The following is a 27,939-nucleotide window of genomic DNA, read 5'->3' on the forward strand; positions in this document are numbered from 1 at the left end:
GGGTGTATTAATTGTGCTATGATCACAAAAGTTTACTTTGTCATCATGGTCTTGGTGTTTTAACTCTTCACCAGTTGGCATTCCTTTATTCTCCAGTAATTAGTACTATTAGTTTATATTCAGATCAGTTTATATTAAAATATACACAGTGAATATTGTGGCATACATTTGGTCAGTTGAATGCCATAGTTCTACTTGAATATACTGTATCCAATAGCAGTGTATAATGCTTTACACTTCAATGCAGTGTTTCACTAAAGCAATAAAGTGGAAATAAAAAATGCAATGTTTGTGCTTCACTGAAAAATCTCATATTGTGATGGTAATATTTTATGAAACTGAGTTTTTATTGAAAATTTTTTTTACAAATACAACAAAAGGAACAAAACAAAAAGAACATGGACAAGAATACAGCATATAGGAGCATTAGCAACATATTACCAAAACCATAATGCATAAAATAGGAACAAGTATATATATATATATATACACATATACATACATAAAAGCTAAAAGAAAAAAATAGCAATAGTGGAGTGCAAATAATGCAATGTGGTTTCCAGTAATAAACATGACAAACCAGTAAATTCCTGTATACAGGACATAACATCAAAAATGGGGAGGGAGGAAAAGGGAAAAGGGGATTCTGAGGCGATTTGCTATATAACAAAAGGAGGGGAGCAAAATAAAACCATCACATCTGTAAGTGAGCATAATAGTCATCCCATGGCTCCCAGACCTGTTCGAACTTAGTGACAGTGTTCCTGAGCAGGGCAGTAAGGTATTCCATCATTCAGATATCCTGAATGCGGTCATATAGTTCTTCTAAGGATGGAGGGGAGAGAGACTTCCACTTAGAGGAGATCAGGGTACGGGCCGCTACTAAGATGTGTGTGGTGAGCTTGGATATGAGCTTGGTAGGACCTGTTAAAGGCAACCCTAGCAGGTGATGTAGAGGATCTAAAATAGATGGACATTTGGTCACCTTCCCCAGTAGCTGGTTAACCTTATCCCAGTAACTTTGTATAATAGGGCAGAACTAGCGTCCCGCGGTAGGACCTACTATGGAGCAAGTCTGGGGTGTGATACCACCAGAATAAAATCTTATATAAATTTTCTTTATAAAGAGTACAGATGGAGCTTTTATTTGCTGCCTCCCAGACAGCAGACCACTCCTCCCCATCAAGGGTGCGGCCCAAGACAGTTTCCCACGTACACAAATAAACAAATTTACAAGAGGCCTCTCTTGTTGACACATGAAGAAGACGGTAGATAGAGGAGATAAGGCCCTTAGCATAGGGACCAGCTGCACACAACCTTTCAAAGGGAGTTTTTTTAGAAAAGCTGGGAGATTGCTGAAGAGAGAGTACAAAATGCCTGATTTGTAAATATGCATAAAAGGAGGTGCGGGGGAGGTCATATTTCTCCTGCAAACTCCAGGAAGGTAAGTAATCTCCGCTCCAAGGGATGCAAAATATCCTGGATATGAAAAAGCCCTCTCTCTCGCCAAGGTAGCCACATAGATCTGGTAAGGCTGTCCGGTATCAGGGGGGTGTGTATAATAGAGGTAAGTACAGAGGCAGGGGCGGAAAGGCCATATTTAAGTTTGTGAGCTCTCCATACATTCCTCATAAACACCATCGGTGCGAGTAAATCTCTATCTGTCAGTAGCAGTGAAGAACTCCATAGCATAACATTGGGGTGCAGAGGGGCAAACCAGGCCTCCTTTATCTCCCGGCAGACACTGGAAGAAAACAATTTGGTCCATGCAGGTAGAAATCGAAGGTGGGCCGCTATATAGTATTTAATAAGATCCGGGGCCCCTAGGCCACCCAGATCTTTGGGCGTACAAACCACCGTCTTGGACAGTCTATGTCTCCTATATGCCCAAATAAAATTCAAAAAGCCAGCCTGTAGCTTTTTCAGGGTCAAAACGGGAACCCTGACCGGAAGGGTCTTAAATAAATAAAGTAGCTTGGGTAATAGCATCATCTTCACAGATGCTATACGGCCCATAAGAGACAGAGAATGCCCCTTCCATTTGTTCAGGTAATTATATATCTCCTGAAACAGCGGGGGAAAGTTACGAGTATACAGTTGGCCATATGCGGCTGTAATTTGAGTGCTCAAATAATTTAGGGAGCAGTCCTGCCATAAAAAGGATTAGGCAATTCAGCCCATAAGTTCAGGAGGGAGGTAAGAGGCTGCGTCCAAGTTAAAAGTACATCATCTGCATATGTGATGTTAATATTTCAGACACCCTTATACAAAAATATTTTTTTATAATCTCTATTATGTTACTATATTTCTGCCAGGATATGAGAAGAAATGAATGGCATCAGAGAGAACTGAAGTATCTTAAAATGGATCTTACTGAAAATTGCAAGGTCTGTTAATTGACATTTCTCCCCTATATAATAAAAAGCTTCAAAATAATATTTTAAAAAAATCCGTGGGGGAAATGATAAAATATACTTACCTTTCAGGGAAGGAACACTGATTAACTTCAATCTCATTTGACATTACTCCGTGCAATATGGATTTTATGGAAAGGTAAACATATTACTATTTTTTTTTTTTGAAGAAGAAGAAGAAGAATTTTACTAGAGAGTTTATTTGGAAACTTTGTCCTGTAGAATAGTAGGCTGCTTATAAAAACATAGAGATATAATAGCATTTGCATGAATCAGGCAACCATTAGACCTTACATCTTTCATGAAACATATTCCAGGAACAACACTGTTTTTATGCAACGTTGTAAATCATATCAAACAAAAACCCTAAGTATGTATGTTTAATAAATTCCGGCTACCCAAACTCCAGGTTTGCATTAATGCATCACCAATAATGCATTAGGTTTGCATCACCCAAAATGAACAAGATCAAAGATAAATCAGTTATTTATATACAGTTGTATTGTGGGCTCGATTGGGGGAGTAAATATTAAATGCAATCTGTGACCCTATCTACAAAATTGTACACTGCTGTGTAAAGTGTACAGTGCAGTATTTGTGTGCTGTGTATATTTGGAACCAATAAGGCTGTTTTTGTTCTCCTTTGTATGGTTTTATAAAAACGTTGGAACAATATAATTGTAGCAAATGTATTTGGTTAAAGCTTTAACATCCAGAATAAATATCTTTACATTTTGTGTCCATTTGAAACATACACACAGGTGATAAAGCAGTGTTTGTTATACTGTATCGATTAATGACATTTTATATATTTTTAATTTTATTAACAATATTTTTAATGCTAGCAAGTTTATAGTATTGATACATAAGTGCTTTAACCCACAATCTTTAGTTCAGCATAGCTGATCTTCCACTTCCTACTATTTTTGTCAGCTAATAGTTTAAAGATTTGTTCAAATTTCCCAAGGTATGATGTTGTACTGCAGACTGTGCCGGCCACAGTAACCGTTACCTGACCATCAAGTAATATCTCACATCTTATTCCCCCACTTTCAAAGTTAGGCTGAAATAAAACCCTCTCCTCTTGTGTGAAAGAACAGAAGCATGAACTGACATTGTGTGCACCAGTATACGTCCTATTGAGTTGGTTGTGGCTACACACTACAAGCACAGCATCCTCACAGAAGTGTTCAGGCCCCCAGTCTCTCTTTTCTTGTCCATAAAATGGGTTTTGGGAGTTGAGGAGTAAATAGAACCATTTACAGAACTGGTTTCCAAATGCTTCGCAGTCACATGATGAAATGGTGATTTTTTCCAGTTTCTGCACCTGCAAAATAAAAAATATCACTGCTGAATCACACATTAAATATTGGCATAATAAGGTGAAACATGAAAATTGTCAGTCATCTGTTTGTGACCCTTCTGTTTTGATCATTGTATATTGTTCATTGTTGGTTTTGTAAATTTAGATTAAACAAAAATGTCAATTGCTTCCACCGAGGTAATATTAGTTCAGATTTCCTATTTTGTACTATGTCAAGGCTGGATCACCAACAGAACCAAAATATTGACATGTATTATATGGTTAAAGATTTGTGGACACCTATCACATGTAAACTATTTAACTAAACCTCTGTTTGGTCAGTCCTCCAGGTGACTGAGTTACATACGTACCTAGTATTAATGTTACCATATTTAAACACTTTTTGGATGATTATTCAACTTTGTGGCAACAGTTTATTGAAGGACTTTTTTTGCTCCAACCTGAGCAGTCATGTCTATGTCATTCTTTGACACTAGGTGTAGAGAAACTTGAGTGCTCCACACAAAACCCTCACCTTAACCCTAATAAATGTTTTTTTTTTACAAACATTGAAATAAACTGGAACACCAAATTGCAAGTTAGGTTTGATAAACATGTAGAAAGACACAGAAGGAGAAGTAGGAGAAAAAAATGTATTTGGATTGGATTTGGTCCAGCAGATGGCAGAACAAAATGTTAAGGTAATGACTATTGTTTTCTTACAAAGCAAAATTAATTCTTCTGATCATAATTCCAGGAAATTACTCAATACCTTCACTGGGTTATAAACAAAGTAACCATTATGTACATAACTTTATTTGCAGTACTTTGCTCATTGGCAAACCATTCCAAAACCCAACCCCTCATCCTAAAAGCAAACCCGTCTATTCCATACCTTCTTAGACCCACCTAGAAAGCCAGTGATATGGAAACACTGTTTTGTTTTGTTTTTAATTCTATGACAATAATGAGTCAGCTAGCAATTGTAAGAGGAAATACACTGCTGTTGTCACAGAACAGAATCGAAACTTAGAAAGAATGTGAAACAGGATGAAAAGAAAGAAATGAAACTAAGGTGAAAGATCAGTCATACAGTGACTAGATCTCCCAGCTTCACTGATGAAAAAACAGTATATCCATCCAGCCTTGGAGAGCTTTGATAAATCAGGCCCTATATATCAAACCACACCGCAAAAAAATAAACAATAGAGAAAGAGTCGACATATCATTTACTCTCCATTGGTTGCTATTGTGTCATATTTACACAACTGTAGCGAAATTACAATAATGCAATATCAAAGTTAAAAAAATGACCTCCTGTTTTTGTTCATGTAGAATTTGATTGATCTGATTTTTTTCAAACATTGGCACTACTTTAATTTTAACCTGCAAAGAGAAACACATGATTATATTATAAAGTCTGAAATCTTTGGAACATTGCTGTTCTTGACATCTATTTCTCAGTACTGTATCATTATTTTCATGCATGGCAACCCCTTAAAATGAAGTAGAGAATATCTGATCAGAAAAAATAGGGATATGATTAGGTGTCATAAATAAAGTATGATTTCTATATATGTTAATAAGTATAAATAGGTGTAAATAAGTATATAGCAATAGGAAAGGCTCCTATAGGGCAATATTGAATTTAAAAAAACAACAAAGAAGTATTCAAAAAAAGTACAGAGATGTAAAAAATAACGCTCAATAGAAAATAAATCATTATCATGCGTGTAATAATAGGTATCTTAGAACTGCTATGAAACCGTCAAGGTTTACCTAAAATAACCCCAACAACTTTGTATACATAGGTCTCTTGGTATTGCTATGGCAGTAACACTATGCAATATATGCACTGGTACCTTGTAAGGGTAAAGTTCACATATACATGTGGTTTAATGTTCATATACTTTATCATTATCAAAATAACACATACAACTTACTTGATTGGATGTATGTGGGACCTTTTCTTGCTCTGCCTGCTGATTGTGACTGCTGGCGGTACTAAACAGACAAGAACTAATCCAGCTGGCAGTAGTCAACTTCTGTACATTGATTTTGTGATCCTGGCATATATACACATTATACACATCAGATACAATCACTTTTAATGTAGAAATAATTGGTTTTACTAGTCTAATCCTTCTACCACAACAGGGTAAGCAGTGCTTTACAGAGCCATTTCACTAACTCTCTAAGAAGGCTCACAATGTCCTTTGCACAATCATAATTCTCTTACATAGTCTGAGGTTCATTTTTGGGGGATTATTTAATCTACCAGTATTTTTTTTGAATGTGGGAGGAAACCCATACAAACAAAATGGAATCATACAAAACCTATTCATGTTTCTTCAAGAGCAGAGACTCCTCAACCAGACAAATTGACAGATCAGAAAATTAAAGGCACATATGTATTTATAAATAGGACAATTGGAATTGCTATGGCAGTAAGACTATACAATAAATGCATTGGTACCTTGTAAGGAGTTTTACATGTACACTTGGTCTATTGTATATATAGTTTTTGTACAGTTACTCACTTGGTTGGATATATGTGTGTCCTTTTCTTGTTCATCCTGCTGATACTCTCTTTTAGGGGTACTAAACATATAAGAACTATTCCAGCTGGCATTAGTCACCTTCTGTTCATTGATTTGGTGAACCTGTTGCACATACACATCAGACATAATTAGTCATGTGAAAAGAATTAGTTTTACTTGTCTCACCCTTCTAGCTGTATATATGTATATTTATAGCAGCAATATATTATGCAGTTCTTTACATAACCATAGTCACAGTCACAGACGCCCACAATCTAATGTCCCTTCCATAGTCCTAACTCTCTAACATAGTCTTAGGTTATTATATTGGGGAAAGTCAATAAATCCACCAGTATGTTTTTGGAATGTAACTAGAAACCTATAAAAAACAAAAAGGTTCATATGAACTCTTTATAAAAATTCTCCTGGCCAAACTTGGCACCTTATTGCACCAAAGTGGTATCTACTGAGCTACCCTGCCTTCCACTCATATACAGGGCAACCAAACCAGCACAAAATGTACATACTAAGAAAAATAAACAATGTAACAACGTAACAAAAAGTGAGCCTCTGCCATCACAGCTTCTCATTAAAAGAAAAAACAGTTTTAAGAATCGCAAAGACCTGATATTTGCACAGTTACATACTAAGATACTCATTTTTCTATTCCATCTGGAAGGGAGCAAAGCCAGGAACTTCTTAGCACCCCCTCGTAAAACACTAGTACTATTTTATTTTTTTTATTGGAACCAGATAATAACAGTACATAGTGTGTAGCAGAAGAACGACACTGGACAAGTTAATAAATGGGCCAATGCAGAATATTGTCAAGCCTCCTTATTGGCAGATCAGAAAATTAATGGCAATTCAGTGCATAAACAGGTCCTTTGGAATTGCAACTGCAGTAATACTATGCAGTAACACTTTTCATCTCCTGTCTGGACTACTGTAACATCCTCCTCTCTGGTATTCCACTAACCCGACTCTCTCTTCTACAATCTATCATGAATGCCGCAGCCAGACTCATCCATCCTTCCCTCCGCTCCTCTTCCACTGCATCTCTTTGTAGTTCTCTCCATTGGCTTCCATTTCACCTTAGAATCAAATTCAAGCTCCTGTGCTTTGCCTTCAAATCCCTCCACAGTTCTTGTCCCACTTGAATTTCTGACTTGTTAAAAAAATCCTCCCCCTGCCGCTCTCTCCGCTCCTCCAATTACCTACTAATGACTTCCTCACTCATAACCTCATTATACGCACGGATACAAGACTTCTCTAGAGCTGCCCCAACTCTCTGGAATGGTCTTCCTCGTCCTATTCAGCTTGCTCCTACTTTCTGCTCATTTAAAAGAGCGCTCAAAACCCATTTTTTCAAACTTGCCTACCCGTCTTCTTCTGTCTTCTGAAACCATCACTACTTCCCACCACTACATATCTCCCATTCTATTGTGTGTGAAATTTCCCCACCTACTAGATTGTAAGCTCTTTGGGGCAGGGGCCTCTCCTCCTGTATCACTGTCTGTATTAGTCTGTCATTTGCAATGCCTATTTAATGTACAGTGCTGCGTAATATGTTGGCGCTATATATCTCATGTTTATTATTAATAATAATAATAATAATAATAATATTAATATGGTGCATGGTACCCTGTAAGGGTGAGGTTCACATGTACACATGGTGTATTGTATATATAGTTTTAGTGGAATAACACATATAACTTACTTGATATGATATATTTATGTCTCTTTTTTGTTCTGACTGATCTAAGATTTTGTTGACCATGCCGAGCAGATAAGAACTATCCCTGCTGTCTGTATTCTGTTTCCTGTCATTGGTTTCCTGACCCTGTAATGTAAAAATACAACAGACAGAATGTAGTAGGAAGGGTTCCAACATATGTACTATAGTCATGTTTTATTACAGTACCAGTATATTCCAAAGCACTTTACAGAGTCCATGGTCATGACAGTAACTTTGTCTACAAGAGAAGGTCACAATCTAATGTCCCTCCTGTTTTCATTTCCATTGTCATAAGTCTAAGTTTGAAAGTTTTTGAGAAGTCAGATCATTTACAAGTATGTTTTGGGATATGGAAGGAAACTCACATAAACACATGGAGAATGTCCAAACTTCATGCAGGTAGTGTCTTTTGCCTGAAACTGGGATCCTAGTGCTGCAAGACCAGAGTTCTAGCCATTGAGCTACCATGCCATAGATGAGTATGCAGGGCAAACAATCCAGCACAACATCCAGACAAATGCACAGGGAGCGCTGTATTCTTAAGCCAGCAACTAGAACAGCGATACTCTTTAATTTGGAACCAGTACATACCATGATGCATGGTACCCTGTAAGGGTGAGGTTCACATGTACACATGGTGTATTGTATATATAGTTTTAGTAGAATAACACAAATAACTTACTTGATTTGATATATTTGTGTCTCTTTTCTGTTCTGACTGATCTAAGATTTTGTTGACCATGCCCAGCAGATAAGAACTATCCCTGCCGGATGTATTCTGTTTGCGGTCATTGGTTTCCTGACCCTGTTAGGTAAAAATAAAACAGAATGTAGTAGGAAGGTTTCCAACATATCATTTATATGTATTATAGTCATGTTTTTTACAGCACCAATATTTTCCACAGCACTTTACAGAGTCCATGGTCATGGACCAATCCAGCACAAAATCCATAACTAAACAGAGACAAATGCACAGGAACAGATGTATTCCTAAGGCCAGCAACTAGAACAGCAATACTCTTTAATTTGGAACCAGTAAATAACAGTACATAATGGGCTTTATTAAAGCTCTCCAAGACCTGAAAAGATGGACTATCATGGGGGAACCTGAGTGATCCAGCAAACCTTGGAATGGATCTGGTCCAGGATTAAAAACATAAGAAATCCATTTCAGGTTTGTTGGACCACCAAGATTTTCCCATGATAGTGTATCTTCTCCAGATTTGGGAAGCTTTAATAAATCAGGTCCAATGTGTAGCAGAAGACTGACTCTAAGCAAGCCAATGGAGATGTACAGGCAGATTTGTATAAGCTACAGAGAACCCTGCAAATTATGAATCTTCATTTGCATAGTTTCATAATATCTGTGTGATTTTCAAAGGGTCATAAAGGTTTACATGTAAGCAAGAGGCAGCACAGTGGGGATTTGTTTGTACATTGAAGTATACCAGTATTTGGTAGCAACATTCAAAGAATACCTGAAGAAATATTGGTTAAAAGAAAAAGATCAATAGGATTGAAATTTAAAAAATGAAAGCTTTCAAATACATTTCCACAAGAGCATGGACTGGTCCTTTGGACCCCTTTTATCATGTCCCTACCTCTTAACAAGGTTGGAACCCAAGAATAGTCATGAGATTACTGTGAAACTCTATCTGATTAAACCAGTGTTTCTCTACCTTTTTGACACGGGGCAAACCCTCAGGTCTTGAGGGAATCCTTCCATAATTACTCCATCCACAGCTCACAGTACATTAATGTGGAGGTCAATAGGAAGAATGCTTCTTACATTGTTGCCCATTGGGAAGAATGTCACTCTTACAGCCAAAACCATTGGTGTCGGTTACACTGACATGAGAGGTACAAACTGCTCATTGCTTAAGAAACCCGAGGCAACCTCTGAATGAACCCTGATTGAGAAACACTGAAGTAAACCCTAATCTACTCTGTTTATGACCTTAATCTACTCAACAATTGTATTGTATATGCTATAACATTGAACAATATATGATTTAGTATAAGTAAACAACCGGGTTATTTACACGTAAAATATTATGACACAAAAACACACACAGCTTCCTTGATCAGGCTTTTGTGTGTCCTTGTCTTGTTCTGACTGATGTGAGGTACTATTCAGGGTACTGAACAGATCAGAACTATTCCAGCTGCCTCTTCTGTTCTTTGAACTGGTAATCCTGGCACAGATATATACTAAATCAGACATAATGTAGAAGGCAAAGCTTCAACTTCCTAATTGGTCAACATATTGGTCATATGCACTAATATGTATTTCATTTAAACCGCCATCTTATGCAGTGCTTTACATCAGTGGTTGCCAACCTTTTCAGACCCAGGACCACTAAATGCATAGACTCTTGACTGCACATATGCAGGGAGCTGTGTGACACTCAAAGGGGAGGAAACTTCCCCCAGAGTGATGTCATAATGACAGAACCCATTCACTTTCCCATCACAGGTCTATATTTGCTGGATCACCCAGGTTCTCCCATGATAGTCTATCTATCAGTCTTCAGAATGAGAATTGTATAGGTAATGGGGTGCAGGATGTTGAGGTGTTTTGTTGGTCTGTACAGTGTATATGCATATAATGCAGAGACCATACTACATCTCAAACCATCATATTGCAGTCATTTTAGGCTAAAATAATCACATAGCACAACAAAGCTTCCATAAATCAGATGTGCAGTGGAAAAGATGTCTAAAGATGACCATCTCTAACGTGACATCAAAATACCACTGTCAACAATTTAGATTTCTGCTCATATTTGTTGGATGTTTATGAGGATATTAAGGATTTTTATGATAAGAAATACTTTAGCTACAAGGAAAACAAGAAATGGTAAATATTCCTAGCCAAACTATATACCAAACCACTTACTTGTGTTCTCCAGTGTGAAACAGCAGTGCAAATGAGACTAGATTTTGTGCTTTGACTATCCACTGGGACATGTTGCCGGATCAGGTATTGAAAAATGGCAAATCTTTCAACCTTCTTTCTATTCAGGAGCTCTAGGGCGCTGCAGCTGTGTTCTAATATTGTGTTTATGGCGTCTAGAAACAAAAGGACACGAATCGAAAATGTACACCAGGATACTGACATATAACTTAAAACAATTCTACAATGGCATAAATACAAGAAAGTCAATAAGAGCAGAGGAATATCCATTTCTTAATCACTGATCTCCAGCATCCAGAAACTCTGCTAGTGGGGGATCTAGATGGCAAATTTAGGAATTACCTACTTTTGGAGTAATTCATTTAATAAATAAACTAGGAAATGGAACCCCAGCATATAGCAGGTGAGCTATATATCTTAGACTCCTGGAAGTTTTGCAGATGCAGAATATTTTTGTTAGCAATTGAAGACGTTTTAGGAAATAAAAGAGAGGACCTGTATATATACCTGCTTTGTATTTTTTTTATAACCACTGTGTTGCTTTAGGGTACAGTGTAACCCCCTATGGTTTTTTATGATGCATTCAGGCTGCACATATAGTAAAAAATCTCAGCATGTTGATACATTGGGATTGGTTTGTTAAAGTTCTCCAAGACTAGGGAAGATAAATTATCATGAGAGAACCTGGGTGACCAGGAATATATTTCTTAAAAATCATCTGCAAATGTGTCCAATCCTGGACCAAATCTATTCTAGGCTTGTTGAATCACTGAGGTTAACCATTAATCAGGGTGCCCAACAGGTGGATCTTGATCAACTGGTAGATTGCAAAGGCAACGCGATTGTGGAGCCTTTTAAAATAAACTCTACTGCGCACAGGAGATATTAAGTCCAAGTTTTTATTGTTGGTAGATCAATTTCACTTGGTCATTTTAAAAGTAGCCAAAACAGTGTGGGTACCCCTTCCTTATAGTCTATCTTCTCCAGTCTTGATAAGCTTTATTAAATGAGACCTATTTTAAGGAATCTCTACTGTTTTATATACTTTTGTTCCTTAGTCTGCCCTTGTCTGTAAAACATCCATAACAAACAGACAGAGAGTAAGGGGTCTTTTCTCCATATAGACAGGACACAGACAACAATAAAAAAAAAAAATCTAATGCCTTCCTGTTTTCAGCTGGGAATTGCAAAGTAAATTTACTAGACACGATACATCTTCTATTGTTACAAGCAGTGATCAGCATTCACCATCACTCATCCTCTGTATTTGCATAATGAGAATACTCTCAGTATCTTACCTGCTTTGCCATACACTCTTGCCTTCTTGTTTGTGACTGTGTTAGCCAATGCCATTAAATCACAGGTTCCCAGTAGCTCCAACACTTCCCTGCAGCCAACCTTCTCGCCATAACTGAGACCCATGATAACCCTAATAAGAATAATTCTTCTCTCTGGTGACAACACACAAAGCCTGACAGTAGAGAAAACGAAACTACAGCAGCTTGTAATTAGTATGATACAAGACTTGGCACACATCAACTCTGCTTCTGCAAAATGCTCTTAGGATTTCAGTTTCAGATTTTTGCCTATTTAACAGTTTTCATGGATTCGTACAAAAATTGTCTATATCTTTGGCAGGGAGGGGGTCTGGTAGGGAGACTTTTACCTTGCAGCAGATACACCCAGTGTTGTGGCAACACCTGGATAAACAGGGAATCCAAAATCTGCCATAATAAGGAACTAAACCCAAAAGTGCAAAAAATACACTTACCTTGAATCACGCAGGGCAGTCTGATCGCTCCAGGGGTGTCCTGCATTAGGTCCCGCGCCGTGCTGGCATCCAAAAAAAAGTCATAACTTGTACCTTTAATTTTGTTCACCAGTACCCCCTCGTTTCTAAGAAATTGGGGTTCAGGTGCTAGAAGCTTCCAACAATGTGTATCAGGGTAGATTGTTTTGATGGGCAGAGATTTTATTTGTTCTAAAGATGCCTTAGCGATGAAAGTTTAGGGATATGGAGGTTTGTACTGGGAGGGATGTAAGGCTGCAGTACATGACATGCAGCATTCATACACGCACACAGCTGTGAAACTTTCCTGACAATGACATCATTGTACACACGCATTTGTACACGCCCCCTGGTAGATTTATTTCACAGGTAGATTTTTTTGTTAGAACATGAGTTGATGACTCCAGCATAGGTCAGATTAGGAGAACAGAGCCTCTGGGCACACAGCCTACACAGAATGCACCCTCTACGCCCATTCTTCAGTCTTGAGACTTGGGAAATTTCATACCAGGAACTACACCTGCTTACAGGCCACCTGTTTCCTGAATAAAGACAGCTAAAGGACTCCTCCAGGACAGAACTCTGCCGAACAACAACTTTATCTGCTATTCTTTCTAAACAGTTTAAAGCATCATTGCTTGTCAGTTTTATGGACTAATTTGACACCATAATGTAAATCCTGATACATTATTTGGCTTGTTTATTAATGTCTGATGCAAATCAGCTTCTGCTAAACCACTTACCTTGTTAAATCATTGTAGGGAAGGAAGACTCAGAAAATGCTTTATCTTGCCTGCAACAAACTGATGACATCATCTCATCATGGGCAATGCTAAATTCCTGGAGCTCAAGCAATGCCTAGTCAGTCATAAGAGATAGAGCTTTTTTTTTTAATTTTGTTGATGTAAATTGTAACATGCTTTACTAAAAGGTCCACTTTAAAAAAAAAAAAAACTTTTAGTGCATGGTAACAGAGCTGTTTAACATTTTATTCTTCATACCTGCTGTGATATTGGAGAGAGCACTAATGTCAGGCGCCGGGGGCCGTCATCTTCTCTTCTTCCGGGTTCTTCTTCCTACGTCACCCGACACAAGCGCAAAATCGTGTGACGTAGATGGGAAAAAAACTTGCCGATCTCACTGCGCATGCGTGAGATCAGAATTTTCTTTCCCTTTTGACGAAAGGGCTTCTTTGCTCGGGCATGTGCAGAAGGAGTACCCAAGAGCCTCCCGGGTACGTGACATAGGTATCTGTAGGCTTTGCACTCCCAAAAGAAAGGGTGTTGCACTTGAAAATAAACAAACAAAAATTTTACCTTACATAAAAGGATTATCTACTGTTTTATGTAAAGTCAAAAGAGTTTAGGTACCCTTTAAATTGAAAGGAGTGGTGGCTAGAGTTCCTCTTGATGGTAAATGTACAAGACCAAGGTCATAAATTTCCTCTTAGCAAAAATTTTCAATCAAATCAACCAACATCCATTCAATCAACCAACATCCTTCCAGATCCACTAGTTTATAACACATGGTGTAAAAGTTGGGATTTTGTGTCTCCGGGTGTCATAAAACTCAGGATCTGGCAGATAAGACGAATGGAGTGGCCTCTGGTTGACCTCTGAGCTTTATTCAGGAACACATTTATTAAAAATCTTTGTATTTCCACTCCACAGTTCTGTAGAAAGTAGTACGCCAATTCATAGCCGGATTATTATACTGAGCATTTTGAGACCAAGAATTAGTGCCCTACACCTCAGGAAAGTCTGGAAACCATATTTAACCTGTTCTGGTGAACCCTAAGTGCCAGACTTGCATAGTTTGGTCTCTTTGAGCTCCTACTTTTGTGGTGATTAATCATCTGGGGGTTGGCATTTAAGAAAAACAGAACTTGGGGAATTATGAATATTGCTAGAAAATGGGCAGCCTAGGTGTGTCTACAGAGCATCATACTCCATGTGGACACAGCCCCTCAGACAACCCCCACCCTGCTATTATTGGATGCTCCCATTATTTTACCTCTGTGGTTGGCATGGAAAAAGCCATGTAAGCCTAGCAGAAGAAGCTCTGACTAATACCATCCTGTATTGACAACGGCATTGAAACACACACTTGGACTTCATACAGCAACCTGAAACGAGGCAATACTTAAGTATTTTTTACAGTTGTTCCCTATTTTGCACTGTTGCTATTGTAGTGTTATTGTTCTGTGATTGGTCTTTATTTTGCTAATTTGTTCATGCACTGTGTTTTGTATGCTTTTACTTATTAAACACTATATGAAATGTAAGCTGAATTTTTGAAAGAGTACAACAGTACAACCTAGTGAAAACACTACAATAGACATACTGATTTCTGAAGAATCAAAATTGTGGTTGTCAAGGCTAATGGTGCATGTTTCCATCTAAGCACATGGCAGCAGTCTACCTGTAATTGTGGGTTTGGTAAGGGTTAACAGATTGGTTTTCCTTGCCCGTGACTGCCCTTCTCAGCCTGCTGGTACTTAGATCGCTGCTGAGATTGCTGCAAAATCTATGTCCGGGGGAATCTGAGAGGGTGATTGTCACACCTGCACCTAATACTTTTGTATATCTACTATTAACAAAGTGTAATCGTTTGACGTGTTTCACACGTGTGCATGATTTATTGTTCTATGTGGCTCATTTCTTAACTTCCTGTTCTGCCACAACAATTTTTTACCAATTAGGAAACAGACAACAGTAAAAAGCTGACTAAGGTTTAATTCCTGAATTCCCCTACTTAATAGAAAATAAAATATTTTTGTCTGTAATTACTTTTGTCTGTTTTGCTGTTAGACTTTCTACCAAGAAAAGCAACCTTTTTCCCAGACAGGCAGTGAAGAAAAATCTCTAAAGGAGCATCCAAGTTTAGTGAAATAAAGTTTTCATTTTTTAAATATTATTATTAATAAACAATATTTATATAGCCCCAACATATTATGCAGCGCTGTACAAAAAATAGGAGTTTACAAAAAATAAGAGCTTACAATCTAAGAGGTGGGGGAAGTAGCACACAATAAAAGGGGCAATATGGGTAAGTAGTGAGGGTTTAGGAGACAGAAGAAGATGGGTAGGCAAGTTTGAAAAGATGAATTATGAGTGCTCTTTGAACAGAAGGAAGGAGCAAGATGAATATATATACTTTAAAAAATATAGTCAATATAATATAAACCTGAACATTTATCACAACAAACAGTACACAAAAACAGGTAATTAGCATTGACAGTTTATTAAACATTACAAGTAATCAACAAAAGATATTACATATTATTTTTATATTCATACACTAAGACAGGTGTCGGCAAACTCCGGCCTTTAGGGCAGATTCGGCCTAGCCGGTAGTTCGTTCCATTAAGCGTTAGGAACTACTGGAGCTGGAGCCACCGCAGCTTGGGTACTGCCTCCATGCTGTTGCTCCCCTATTTACCGTGGCCGGCGTTAAAATTCTGCTGCCGCGGTAAGTAGGGAAAGCTCCCTGAAGGGAAATCCCTTTCCTCCGCAATGCATATGGAGGAGAGGGATTTCCCTTCAAGGGGCGTTCCCTGGTGGGGGTGGAGCAATTAGGGCGGGACTCATAGTCCGGCCCAGTGTGCTGCCGCCCACCCCTGAAATGGCCTAGTGGCCTTAAAAGTTTGCCGACCCCTGCACTAAGAGGACTAATAATGTTAATAAAGTATTCTTTCTATAGGTATTACATATGGCTGTAATGGATTGGTCACTATAATTTTATTTGTCAAGTTTGGGAAAGCAAATGACCAGATATTATGGAGACTATATATGTGATGTAGTTTCTATGGCCTTCTGCAATTAAAAATTCTTACCTGCCTGTTCACAATCTTCTAAATACACATAGCTGAGCATGCTTTGGTGCAAATACAGGTGAAGGAAAAACAAAATTGCAATCAAGCAGGTTTATTTATTTTATTACCTGCCCCCTCCACAACAGGGACCTGTCTATTTTTTATTTTAATTATTTAGTTTAGCTTGGGAAGCTGTGATATGTATAAACTTTAGGATAAAGGCTTTACAGATGGTATTCATCAATTATGTTAAAGACAGGATGAGAGTATTGAGAATACTTATAAGGGATACAAATTAAAAATACTATCTTGCTACTGTAACATTTTCTAGAAAGGGCATAAGTATACGTAACAGCATTATCTTATGTATATATTAGAATATGTGCACAGGAATGTTTATATAAGAATGTGTACAACTTATACATACATTTTCCTTACATTTATTAGTTACAATGTATTATACAGAAAGAACCTCCCCCCAAAACCCTCTCTTCTGTTGCTTGTTTACTGTCAATGAAAAGTTTCAGACTACAATTGACAAAACAGAACAGGGTGAAGGCCGCGGACAGCAAAGTGGAGGAGTGGGTTGGATGAGACTTGTAGCTCAGTGAATTTAGGTTGGGTCCAAATACTGGCTGAAACTTGTAATGCTTGTGTGAAAGCGCACATAAAAACATAACACAAATTACAGCATAAACACAAGCTGTATCTTTCTTTTAGGATCACAAATATACCTCTATAATACTATACTACTCAGTATATCTATATTTCATTATGTGTTATGGTATTTATACTGTAAACATTTGCTGTTTTGATTTTTAATAATAAACCAGAAGTGTTTTTCATCCTGGAATGCTTCTCTTCCTCAAAGATATTTTCTCAAGTTTATAAAGTACAGAATCATACTGAATGCACCCCAAGGAGCATCTAACATAAAACCTTCAGCTATGATTGCACTCTCACTAGGGAATCTATATTTAAACCACATGCTAGGAAGAAGCCTGGAAGGCAGAATCATGTCTTAACAAGTTCATTGGTTTATTAATCTCTAGGTTTCATTTAGCAAATTCTACATTTTCATGCCAACTGTGCACGTACGGGTTTAAGCATTTACTGACTTGCTTCAAGCACCCCATGACTTGTGCAGTACAGATTTCCCTCTGAAATCCTGATTCCAGTAATAGATGATACCACTGATCAGGCTGAAGAAAAGGTCACAGTAGTGCAAAATCATGAAGCCAGGGAAGATGTGTCAAATGCGTCCCTAAGTTTGGCCACATACAGCCAACATTTCTTTAAATTCAAATACTAGAAAACCCCAAATCCCAGCAATAATATATCCAGTTATATAAACCATTTTGTCCTCTACAGATGTCAGATCAATTTCTGTCACTGGAAACAGTTTTTTGTGATCATTTCCAGTAACAGGAGAATGAATAAGCCCTGTGCACACACATAGGGTCATTCTGTTCTATGTGAGCGGGAAGGTGATAATAAGTAAATACACCCCGGGGTGCTCTCAAAACATGAGTGCAGCAGTCCTCAACACTTTGTTGTTCATCATTTCATCAAGGGGATTGATGAACAACGCTGGGAGACCTCTGCATACATGCTGGATTCAAGACAATCATCTAGTGCAGTTGTCACCAACCTTTTTAAGCTTGTGGAACACTCCACATTTGCAGTCTGGAGTCCTGTGTCACTCAAAGGGGAAGGAACTTCCCCCTGAGTGACGTCATAATGCCAGTATCCACCCACTCCAGTCCAGAGACACAACTCGCCCCCCACTCTGAGCCTGCTATGCATACCAGAGACATGGTACACAGCTCTGGCCAGTGCGCCTCCCAACATGGGGTCCTTCATGTGGACCACCGCTGGTCTCCATGTTCTCATGACCCACCTCTCACGGACCGGGGGTTGAGGACCCCTGATCTAGCGTGTGTCCATAGCCTAAAACTACAAAGCAATTGGTAAAATCTGATGACCCATCAGACACAATCAGATCAATGAGACACCAACTCTATAATATAATTCTCGCTTGACATGAAGGGTCATCCTCGTCTCTGGTGAGAATGTGACGTTTACAATGGGCAACCAATGTCGTTCATGGATCCATACTGATAGAAAATGACTTCTCATGGGAGAAGAGTGCAGCAAGGTGATGCCTGCTCTTTCTCCCCCCTCTCCATAGAACAGAAGGTGATGTGTGTACAGTGCTCATTGGATCATCTGTCACTCACACAGCTTTAATCATAGACACATAGAAAAAAATATCTGATAAAAAGCTTTTTTTAAAATATATTACTTTGTGTACAGTATGAGGTATTATCCCTCCTCAGTTAACATCAATTACAGAACACCCCCAACTTTAATGAGATAAGGAGAGGAGGAGATATTCTGTAGTGCTGCAATATTTTCTGTTCTAGGGTGACCAGGCTGTTCCTCCATAAATAAAGTGCAATAGCTAAATGCTGTCATCCTAGGAGTGCAGGATCACTGGGGGAAAAAAAATGAGATAAAGTCCAAAAAGGGAAAACTAATTCTGCTACCACATTTAAAGACTGGCTCTAAAATATATTTTTGTTCTTCTTTTGTTTGCACATAAATGTATTGAGAGATGACTTCCAGTTAATTGTGGGTATTTGCACTTCATCATTATTCTTTATAGTGAATAAAACTGGGATAATCGGGAGATGTGTAACAAATTTATCCACTTCAGTGCCGAGACCGACCACCAATGAACTGAATTAGAAAATTTGCAGATAACAATTTCCTCATTTCTTTACATTAACATTCCAGAAGAAGATCATGTGTAGATTCTCCAACAACTTAAACAGTTTCTCTGAAGGATGTTGTGATCCTCCCATCGGTAAAGTAAGCCACACAAGTACAATAAATGACATAGGACAAGGTTTTCAGCTAACAGTGCTTTAGTTTAAATAACTTGTTATACATATTTCACAACCTGAATGACAGTAGACAAACTGGCCTCATTTATTTTTTTGTTGTCTTGGTCCCTTTTGCAGCATTGACCTGGTAAATTGTCCGGTGAGTTGCTGAAATGTAGGAAAATAGTAAAATTAGATTAAACAGTAAAATTTTATTTGCAAAAGAAATAGAATAAAAAAGAGATACGAAGAATAAATGGTTGTGATTTTAGAGTTAATAGGGGTTAAACTGGAACTTTTATTCTAAAAACTTAAAGTGGACCTAAACTGAAAAAAACATAAAACCACCAAAATGTAGTAGTATTTGACCAAAAATAAATGCACGGTCTCTTTTGTCAAAAATAAAAAACTCCCTGCCTCCTGGTGGCGTTTTGTTGTGTGCACCTTGTTGCTTGGAGTTTGCCGCACACAGAGCCAGTTGCCAGGAATAATGTAACTCTTCCGCATGTGCAGGGTTTTTATCAGCCAATAAATGAAGAGGATTGCCATCTTCATGGAAGTCCGCCATGGAGCCAGTGGTAAAGTTGGCGCCTTCCTAGAATGCAGCAATGACAAGTCCTAGACAGGGAAAGTATGTACCATAATCAGCAAGTATGATTATGGCAGAAGCTCACCACACTCCAACGAGATTAGTACCACATTTAATACCTAAGTAACACTGTATGTACATTATATTTATGAGCACAAAAACTGGTACAACTCTCAAACTATCTGACACACTGACAGCAAAACCTCCCAGGATTACACTAGCAGGGCACCTCTCTCTTTCCAAATCACTCCCATTTTCTTGAATAGGATCAGTTGGGACCATGATTGAACCTGCAGCAGAACACCATGGCCCTTACTTTGTCAGCTGGATCCTTCTCCACCTTTGGTGGTCAGGAGGGACTATCAATGTTCCTCTTACCATTAACCAGAGAGGTTTCTTTTTGAGTATCTGGAGCCCTAGAGATCTTGGATGTCAGCATAAACCCTAGCCTGGTTCTGTGTGTAATGACCTGCTGTCAGGCCCCTTATTACAAATAGAGACAACCTACTCGCAGAGCTCCAGAGATTAAAGTAGGAGAGCTGTTCTCTCTTGCTTTATTAGCAGGACTATTAGTTCTCCAGGTTTTGCCCCCTTAGGACCTACTGGGCCCCCACTCTATCACATTGATATGGAATGCTATGGAGGTAGTGGCAGAATTCTATATATTTAAATACAGACATCAGTACTGCCCTTACATTGGCAATATTAGTTCTTGCTATGATTAAGGATGGAGCCAAGGGAGAGCGCTGTTAGGGTGAGCATCAGTAGGTCGGGGGAGCCCTTTGGACACATACTTTCACCCAAATACACAAGGTGACAATGCCTTTTTAATGTTTGAGTAGAGCCTTATATAGATGGTGACAAAACTTAAAATAGAAAAGAATATTCTACATTCACACTGTGATTACTGTAACCTCAATTCAAATCATAGAAATATAACAAAGATATAATGATAATACAGGAAATAAAGCCAGCAGTTACAATAGTTACAAAAGCCCATAATTCAGGAACACTATTCTCAGTAAACGTGATAGATGTTTTCCACACTCTGCAGGGCATTGGAATGAACTTAGATTAAAGTAAATTGAGTATACTTGCATATTTAACACAGTTGCATTGTTTTCATGATAGCATTAGTGGATTGATTTTATTTGTTGCATGAGACAACACCAGAAATAATCCAATGTTCAATTGTTACAGCTCAAGTGCAGTCCAAAACGGTTACTGTTAGTCATATATACACTGTTGCTAATTTAAAACAAATGCAGGAAAACACATAAAAAATAAAGGTTTAAATTTATAAATAAATGTGATAAAAATGTTAAATGCTTTTATGCAGTGTTTTCCTTTTAGTATACAATTTGATTTGCAAATTGCATTTCAAATTGCTACGAATTCTGACTACTCTCTGACCTATAATGGTAAATATCATATATAAAATATACTAAAAGCACACATAATACTATAGGATGATTTTTTTTAAATAAGTAATCTTGTGATAGGTTCTCTTTAATTGCGCACTGAACTTCCATCAGGTTTGGTCACAAACTTACATTTGAGCCTGAGGTGAATGACACAGTGACTGAAATTGTACTGGAAGGAGAATTCTTTGGTGCAGGTTTACTTTTTGCTCTGGCTCCAGGTGTTGAGGTCTGAAACAGAGGAAATGTATTGTTGCCAATATTCAGAAACAGAGAAACACAAATGAGGAAAGATGCACACGAACAATATAGCTTCCAGTAATCAACAAAGGGGCATTGTGCATGATTTATTTTGGTATCTCCATGTATAATGTTGAATGATGTTTATACATGGCAGATATGTGGAGCTTCACACTCATGTTCAAAGTATGTACGTTTATTTGTTTTAATATATATTGTCCTGATTATTAATATCAATACGTACAAATATTTAACAATTGGAGAATCTTGATGATCCAGCAAACCTGGAATTAATCTGGTCCAGGATTGGAAATGCTTTACAACTAACAGCAAATTTCATTCCAACTGTCATGCACGGAGAGACAAGACCACTAGGGGGCGTATGGAGGTGGTGCGAGCCCTGAGAAGGGTCAAGGCACAGAGTCCAAGTCTTAACCAGGTTTTCTCCAGAGCCTCGGATGGTGAAGATGTTGCGCTGCTGGTTACGGCTCGGTTGTGGTCCTTGGACACACCAAGGTGGGCAAGCACGGTAGAAAATCACTAAGCAGAAGGGTGGTCAAGGAAAGACAGGGTCGGGACAGGCAGCAAGCAAGAGAGGTCAGGTCACACACCAGGGGGCAATAAACAGGGATCCAGGAGACAGACAGCAATGACACAGAGGCCACTGCGGGCACTGAGAACACAGGGGACACTGGAAACAACAGGAGGTATAGGTGATGCAGGGATATCCACAGACAGACAGACAGGAACACAGGAACAGCACAGGGAAGTTGGCTGGGAACCAACAGACTGGACAGAGTGCAGATTGCAAATTGCATTTCATATTGCTACAATTTCTAACTACTCCCTGACCTATAATGGTAAATATCATATATAAAATATGCTAAAATGTGACAGATACAGGTAGGTCTCCTTTGTGTTTTAGTTTATCAACAGTTATAAGTAACGCAGCGTCACACCCATATATTGCAGAAAAGCATGAGTTAGTGTGTTATAGTTTTATTTGACCCAACACTTAAAGGAGCAGACAGTCCAAATATTTCCAGAAAATCTTACCCATCCATTCTCACTTTGTTTTAACGCTAAAAGTAAAAGCATTGTTGTAGGTTGTAACCTTTCCTATCCTATGCCTTCTGTGCTCATGTTGGAGGCAATTTCAATTATTTCTTGTCCTTAAAGTTGAACTGAACCTTCCAAATTAGGTAAATGCAACCAGGTAGGTCTTTGGTTGCAGAAGGGACAGTAGACAGGAAGGGACCGGACCTATCCTGACTCTGTCATAGATGACACTTAGTCTTCTTCTGGGTGTCAGGGCTTCAGTTATCTTGAATAGCCAGGCCAGATTGACAAAACTTCCATTCTGACTTTCCTTATGTACTTTTTCTTTGTCAATGTATCAAATTCCTCTCTATTTGCTGCAAAAGTCCATTTGAAATCATCTGCAACTTAAAAGGTCAGTCCTAAAAAAGTAATATTTAGGTAGAGTGCCTTCTCCAATTTAATTTCTGCATCTTTCAACATTTGTTTAAAAAGTGCTAAAATTCAGGTGAGCAGATAACATCCAATACACTCTACCTGCACTGCACTGTTATGAGTTTGCATTGTTGTCAACCCTTCTCAGTTCTCCTTTACAGATGGCAAAACAACTCCCTTCTATGTTATGAGTTGTCACCCTACGACAGGAAGTATGGTATTGTCAGAAACAACAGGTGCAGATAAAAATAAAACTTGAAAAAACTGCAGCTACCACATTTAAAGACTGGCAAGTGATAGTACATTACATTGATGTTTTGGGATTTAAATAAGGAGATGTAAACCCCAAGCAAATGACATTTACTTTGCTAAAGAATTGTGTATCAATAACTATGTATAAACTAATGCCACACGTATTCTTCATCAAAAGTTCATGTGACAACACAGAAGTGCAATGCGCAGGTACAACCAGACTATTGTCACCCTGAAACTGGATCTTTTTAACATGGAGGAACCCTTCAGGGGACCCCTTCTGTAATTACTATATCCACAGCTTACATTACATTAGTGTGGTGTTCACTGGGAAGAATGCGTATTACATTGTTGGCCAGTAAGAAGATGTCGCTGGTAAAGATAGCCAAAAAGATGATTGGAGTCAGTTAAACTGTCCTGAGAATTCCAAATTGCTCAAGAAAGGAACCCTGGTAGAGAAACACTTCTGTAACTGGAAATGTCTGAGAAAAGACCTTTGTAGCAGGACCAGCTGATATTATTTTAGTGAACAAACATAGCTTATGGAGTTTTATTAATTAGGTTCAGATTAACACTACCAGAATCTCTGGAAACTAAATTCAGCAAAAAACTTGTAACAACTAAAGAGACACTTTTGCAGAGCTTGTAACCAAAATTTCCAGAGACAGTTTTTTTAAGCCAATATATCAAGGATGGTGATATATATATATATATATTCAGCAAGGTAGAGAAGTTTGTTAGCTGTCCTTTAATAATGATCATTTTGGGTGACAGTAGGAACAGGCGCTATACCTGTCTGTTCTATGAAGAGGGGAGGATGAGAAGGAAGTACCCACTGCTGGGACTACAATATTTGTCATTCACGTCAGTTTTTTAGTGATCTGTCAGGGCATTGTGAAACTGTTTTTTACACAAGATATTTGTGTCTGGTGATCAAAATCTACCTACCTTCAAAAAGTGCCATATCCCTAAACAATCAGAGGAAAACAATGGTCCTACTTTCAATAAGTGAAGCAACAAATTACTGGTATACCCATATCAAAAGCATAAAAGTTCCATTTTATTTTAAACATGTACTTACTAAAGAAAAAAGTAAACATATAAAATATACAATCAATCAAAAGACCATCACATGGCAATACCTCACAATTTTGCACATATACAATAAAAAACTAACAAAATGTATTTTCTCTGTAGCCCGACGCATTTTGAAGCAGCAGCCGCTTCTTCAGGGGATTTGATAGCAGAACAACAAAGCAAACAAACAGATATTCAAGGCACTAAGATTATAGCAAAATCAGGGTCAGTCTCTCACTGCATGTGCGGCAGGTATTATGGAGAGCACTGGATTAGTGTCATTGGTATCAGGTGAAGCTAATGTCCCCAAAATTTCACCAGTACCCTTTTCAAGGGGCAGGGCATCAAAGGCTGTTTGATATGCACTCCTCAGCCTGGTTCCACCATCCAGCCACCAAACAAGCAAGCATGCCATCAAGTTTTTATAAGTTCATGTTTGAAATAAAATTAAATTTTTTATTCTTTTGATATGGGTATGCCAGTAATTACCCACTTGGGTCTACGTATGGGAGGTAGGACCATGAAGAATACAATAAACATGGTGTATTCAGCAGGTCCCTATAAAGCACATATGTCCCGGTTATTTTACTGTGTGCTCTTCCATATATCACCTGGCTTTAGGAGTGTCTTACCTGCTCTGACACGAACTTCTGTTTTGGCTTTGATGACAGTTTCATACAGGGACAGTATGTCAGAGGTGGCCATCTGGTCCAGTATTTTCCGGCAGCCTTCCTTCTCAAGAGCACTGAAACCCATGATGACTTAGGAGATCTTGGAGTAAAACAAAATAATGCTCTTCAGTTGCTTTGTCTGAGTAGAAATGAAACTAAAACTAGTCTCTGCTGTTACATACCAGAGAAGGGCAGAACACCTCTAAACTTGAACTGAAAGTTCCACCTACCTGCTGTGACAGATACAGGTAGGTCTCCTTTGTGTTTTAGTTTATCAACAGTTATAAGTAACGCAGCGTCACACCCATATATTGCAGAAAAGCATGAGTTAGTGTGTTATAGTTTTGTTTGACCCAACACTTTAAGGAGCAGCCAATCCAAATATTTTTTTATTTTTAAATAAATTCCTACCCATCCATTCTCACTTTGTTTTAACGCTAAAAGTAAAAGCATTTTTGTAGGTTGTAACCTGTCCTATCCTATGCCCTGTGTGCTCATGTTGGAGGCAATTTCAATTATTTCTTGTCCTTAAAGCAAAACTGAACCTTCCAAATTAGGTAAATGCAACCAGGTAGGTCTTTGGTTGCGGAAGGGACAGTAGACAGGAAGTGACCGGACCTATACTGACTCTGTCATAGATGACATTTAGGCCCTGATTCATTAAAGCTCTCCAAGGCTGGAGAGAATACACTTTCACCAGTGAAGCTGGGTGATCCTACAAACCTGGGATGGATCTGGTCCAGGATTCAAAGCATTTGCTAGCAAATAGCAAATGACATTGAAGAAATCCATTCCAGGTTTGCTGAATCACCTAGCTTCACTGGTGAAAGTGTATTCTCTCCAGCCTTGGAGAGCTTTCATAAATCAGGCCCATAGTCTTCTTCTGTGTATCAGGGCTTCAATTATCTTGAATAGCCAGGCCAGATTGACAAAACTCCTATTCTGACATTACTTATTTACTTTTTCTATGTCAATGTATCAAATTCCTCTCTGTTTGTTGCAAAAGTCCTTTTTAAATTATCTGCAACCTAAAAGGTTAGTCCTAAAAAAGTAAAATTTAGGTAGAGTGCTTGGGTCCAGAAGCAAGTTTTGACTGGTTGTCTTCTAACCATCGGTCTCTCTGCGGAATCTTCTCCAATTTAATTTCTGCGTCTTTACACATTTGTTTAAAAAGTGCTAAAATTCAAGTGAGCAGATAACATCCAATACACTCTACCTGCACTGCACTGTTATGAGTTTGCATTGTTGTCAACCCTTCTCAGTTCTCCTCTACAGATGGCAAAACAACTCCCTTCTATGTTATGAGTTGTCACCCTACGACAGGAAGTATGGTATTGTCAGAAACAACAGGTGCAGATAAAAATAAAACTTGAAAAAAATGCAGCTACCACATTTAAAGACTGGCAAGTGATAGAATATTACACTGATGTTTTGGGGTTTAAATACACTTCTAAGAAGATGTAAACCCTAACCAAATGACATTTACTTTGCTAAAGCATTGTGTATCAATAACAAATTATAAACTAATGACACGTATTCTTCATCAAAAGTTCATGTGACAACACAGAGGTGCAAGGCGCAGGTACAACCAGAACATTGCCATCCTGAAACTGGATCTTTTTACCATGGAGGAACCCTTCAGGGGACCCCTTCTGTAATTACTATATCCACAGCTTACATTACATTAGTGTGGTGTTCACTGGGAAGAATGTCTATTATATTATGTTGTATTACATTGTTGGCCAGTAAGAAGATGTCTCTGGTATAGATAGCCAAAAAAAAGATTGGTGTCAGTTAAACTGTCCTGAGAATTCCAAATTGCTCAAGGAAGGAACCCTTGTAGAGAAATACTTCTGTAACTAGAAATGTTCGAGAAAAGACATTTTTTTTTAAGCCAGTATATCAGGGATGGTGATTGATGTATATAAATATATATAATAAACAAAGGAAATACAGATTTGACTTCAGCAAGGTAGAGAAGTTTAGTTTAGGTATTAGGTTTAGGTTAGATGTCCTCCATTAATGATCATTTTGGGTGACAGTAGGATTGGGCGCTATACCTGTATGTTCTATGAAGAGGGGAGGATGAGAAGGAAGTACACACTGCTGGGACTACAATATTTGTCATTCATGTCAGTTTTTTAGTGATCTGCCAGGGCATTGGAAACTGTTTTTTAAACAAGATGTTTGTGTCTGGTGATCAAAATCTACCTACCTTCAAAAAGTGCCATAGTCCTAAACAATCAGAGGAAAACAATGGTCCTACTTTCGATAAGTTGACCCAAGCAACAAATTACTGGTATACCCATATCAAAAGCATACAAATTCCATTTTATTTCAAACATGTACTTATAAAAAGAAAAAAGTAAACATATAAAACATACAATCAATAAAAAGACCATCACATGACAATACCTCACAATTTTGCACATATACAATAAAAAACTAACAAAATTTATTTTCTCTGTAGCCCGACGCATTTCGAAGCAGCAGCCGCTTCTTCAGAGGATTTGATAGCAGAACAACAAAGCAAACAAACAGATATCCAAGGCACTAAGGTGATGGTAAAATCAGGGTCAGTCTCTCACTGCATGTGCGGCAGGTATTATGGAGAGCACTGGATTAGTGTCACTGGTATCAGGTGAAGCTAATGTCTCCAAAATTTCACCAGTTCCCTTTTCAAGGGGCAGGGCATCTAAGGCTGTTTGATATGCACTCCCCAGCCTGGTCTCACCATCCAGCCACCAAACAAGCAAGCATGCCATTAAGTTCATGTTTGAAATAAAATTACATTTTTATTCTTTTGATATGGG

At 38.2% G+C, this 27,939-nt stretch overlaps 1 protein-coding gene and 1 long non-coding RNA gene across 7 annotated transcripts; both read right to left on the reverse strand.

Moving 5' to 3' along the window:
- Positions 1-323: 323 nt before the first annotated feature.
- LOC140344576 (uncharacterized protein C3orf38 homolog) lies at positions 324-12,994 on the reverse strand. 6 transcript variants are annotated; one of them, XM_072431834.1, is made up of 9 exons: positions 12,684-12,992; positions 12,211-12,363; positions 10,895-11,067; positions 8,678-8,800; positions 7,978-8,100; positions 6,258-6,380; positions 5,661-5,783; positions 5,032-5,103; positions 324-3,741 (listed from the first exon to the last, which is right to left on the reverse strand). In XM_072431834.1, exons 1-9 carry the CDS (start codon positions 12,727-12,729, stop codon positions 3,289-3,291), a joined length of 1,389 nt encoding a protein of 462 aa, XP_072287935.1. In that variant the 5' UTR covers positions 12,730-12,992; the 3' UTR covers positions 324-3,288. The 6 variants fall into 6 exon arrangements, with proteins under 6 accessions (XP_072287935.1, XP_072287929.1, XP_072287962.1 ...); XM_072431828.1 differs by having other exon boundaries at positions 12,211-12,991; XM_072431861.1 differs by lacking the exon at positions 7,978-8,100 and having other exon boundaries at positions 12,211-12,994.
- Positions 12,995-15,928: 2,934 nt separating this feature from the next.
- LOC140344602 (uncharacterized) lies at positions 15,929-22,489 on the reverse strand. The gene is made up of 2 exons (XR_011923608.1): positions 21,546-22,489; positions 15,929-19,571 (listed from the first exon to the last, which is right to left on the reverse strand). It is a non-coding gene; the product is annotated as an uncharacterized lncRNA (long non-coding RNA).
- Positions 22,490-27,939: the final 5,450 nt, after the last annotated feature.

This window comes from Pyxicephalus adspersus, chromosome 1, assembly GCF_032062135.1.
Source record: "Pyxicephalus adspersus chromosome 1, UCB_Pads_2.0, whole genome shotgun sequence".
Classification (NCBI taxonomy): domain Eukaryota; kingdom Metazoa; phylum Chordata; class Amphibia; order Anura; family Pyxicephalidae; genus Pyxicephalus; species Pyxicephalus adspersus.

Coding starts and splice junctions, on each gene's coding strand:
- LOC140344576 (XM_072431828.1), bottom strand. CDS start 12,448: ATGTGTGCCAAGTCTTGTATCATACTAATTACAAGCTGCTGTAGTTTC. Junction 11,068..12,210: donor AAGAGTGTATGGCAAAGCAG/GTAAGATACTGA, acceptor TTTTGTTTCTAG/ACGCCATAAACACAATATTA. Junction 8,801..10,894: donor TTTCACACTGGAGAACACAA/GTAAGTGGTTTG, acceptor TTTACCTAACAG/GGTCAGGAAACCAATGACCG.